The sequence below is a fragment of the Echinops telfairi genome, unplaced genomic scaffold, assembly GCF_000313985.2.
Source record: "Echinops telfairi isolate 266 unplaced genomic scaffold, ASM31398v2 ScPeMD7_12;HRSCAF=54, whole genome shotgun sequence".
Classification (NCBI taxonomy): domain Eukaryota; kingdom Metazoa; phylum Chordata; class Mammalia; order Afrosoricida; family Tenrecidae; genus Echinops; species Echinops telfairi.
In genome coordinates this window covers 1,063,660-1,065,281 of record NW_022103909.1, presented here as the reverse complement: position 1 = coordinate 1,065,281, position 1,622 = coordinate 1,063,660, and the positions used below count along the sequence as shown (strand labels likewise).

The 1,622-nt window shown below is 58.1% G+C and overlaps 2 protein-coding genes across 2 annotated transcripts in view; one reads left to right on the top strand and one right to left on the bottom strand.

The window, feature by feature from the left end:
- The window catches only part of LOC101658594 (keratin, type II cytoskeletal 80), a 214,922-nt gene that overhangs the window by 180,812 nt on the left and 32,488 nt on the right, over positions 1-1,622 (bottom strand). The window lies entirely within an intron of this gene.
- KRT7 (keratin 7) overlaps positions 1-1,622 on the top strand; it is a 99,006-nt gene that overhangs the window by 95,028 nt on the left and 2,356 nt on the right. Inside the window, exon 7 of the mRNA XM_045287240.1 lies at positions 1,008-1,219. Within this exon, the coding sequence (XP_045143175.1) occupies positions 1,008-1,219 (212 nt within the window). The remainder of the gene's footprint in view (positions 1-1,007; positions 1,220-1,622) is intronic.

Here is a 1,622-nt window from a genome sequence, read left to right as displayed (position 1 = left end):
TCTAAGTCCACACAGCTAGTAGATATAAGAGCAGACACCACAAGCTGTGTCCTGGGGGCACAGTGGGAAGTTCAGTGCTGACACGGGAGCTGGGAGGTGGGAGCACTAAGGGTGTGGTTGCTGAGAACATTGGCATATCTTCAGGTTTCGGTGCAGAAGGGGTACCTGGGGAGGAGGGAGCCTGAGGCGGAGTTAAAAGCAGTGTAGATGGAAGAGAGTCAAGAGTGAGGAGAGGCAGACACCTGCTATGAGGGCAAGAAGGAAGGGGGCACAGAGAAGGAATGGACTTGGCAGTGGTCATGGCAGCCCGGGGAACAGAACCAGAGGAGGCTCCTGGGCTGCACAGGCTCTCGGGAGATAGGCTGACCCTCCAGCTAAAGGGACCCTAGAATGAAGATAAGAGCGGGCCCATTGTTAGTAGCCCACTGCCTTGGGCTAAGACTGTGAAGTTGGAGGAAGTGCCCAAATCCAGCCAACCAGGGGCTTCCAGGTTCACATCTGTGCTCCAGCCCCATCTGTCCCAGGCCTGTTCCAAATTGGCTTCTATGTTCAAGGCAGGGGGTTCTGTATGTCAGCTGCCTGACATTGGGGACTCAGCTAGGACCCCATGGCCTGGGAGCTCCTCCAGCAGCAGGCTGGGTGGGGTGGGGTGGGGGCATCTTTCAATCACAATGAATGGCATTGATCCAGTACCACGTGTGTGCCCTGCACAGTGGCAGGGACTCCACAGGTCTGTTATCTCACTGAGCCCTCCCACCATGCCTTGGAGGGAAACATTCTCCCTGCTGCTCTCTCAGGGAGAGGAGCGGGTGGCTGACCAGAATTGCCATCCATTGGGCTGAAACCCCATGCTGCTGACCCCCGAGATGCCCCGGTGCTTAGTGGATTTGTTTGGTGCTAGTGAAGCCCCTTGAAGCAGGCCGCCCAGGGGCTTTCTGCAGGAGGGAACCTGGGGAAGCAGTGACTGGTGAACCCCACCTCCCAGCTCAGCCTCACCCCACCCACAGCGTGCCAAGCCTGAGGAAGCCATGGCTGACCCCGAGGACAACGCGGAGCCGGTGCTCAAGGACGGGAGCACCAAGCAGAAGGAGCTCGAGGTCTCCATGCTCAGAGCCAAGCCGGACATGAAGCGGCAGCTGCAACAGTCCCCGGGTGTCCTGTTCATCAGGCTGGAACTGGAGGACAGCTCCCCCAAGCTGCTGGAGGGCAAGGAGAGCAGGTGAGGGCGTGGCACCCCCCAGCAGTAGGCGTGGCCTGTGGAGGGAGTCCTCCTTCTGAAGACACGTGGTGTCAGGGTCAGAGTGAAGGTTGAAATAGTCTCTGTCCCTTCCTGTGTGAGGCCAGCAGCAGGGTCATGCTATTTGATCCTGGGAATTGACAGAGGAGAGAACTGTGGTTCAGGCACTAAGGATGAGCGCAGTCATGTCTGCTGATCCCTGGTCTGAACATCTGCACTGGGACCAGGCTGCGTCCTTCTAGCTATGTCATGCCCTCATGACTGAGGGTGCTGGAGGGGGTTGGTTTCCCCCTCACCCAGGGGTGTCCCCATCACTCACTGAAACTCAGAAAAGCAGCCTTCATGGCACAGTGGATTCCACAGGGATCTGCTATCCACAAGGGCA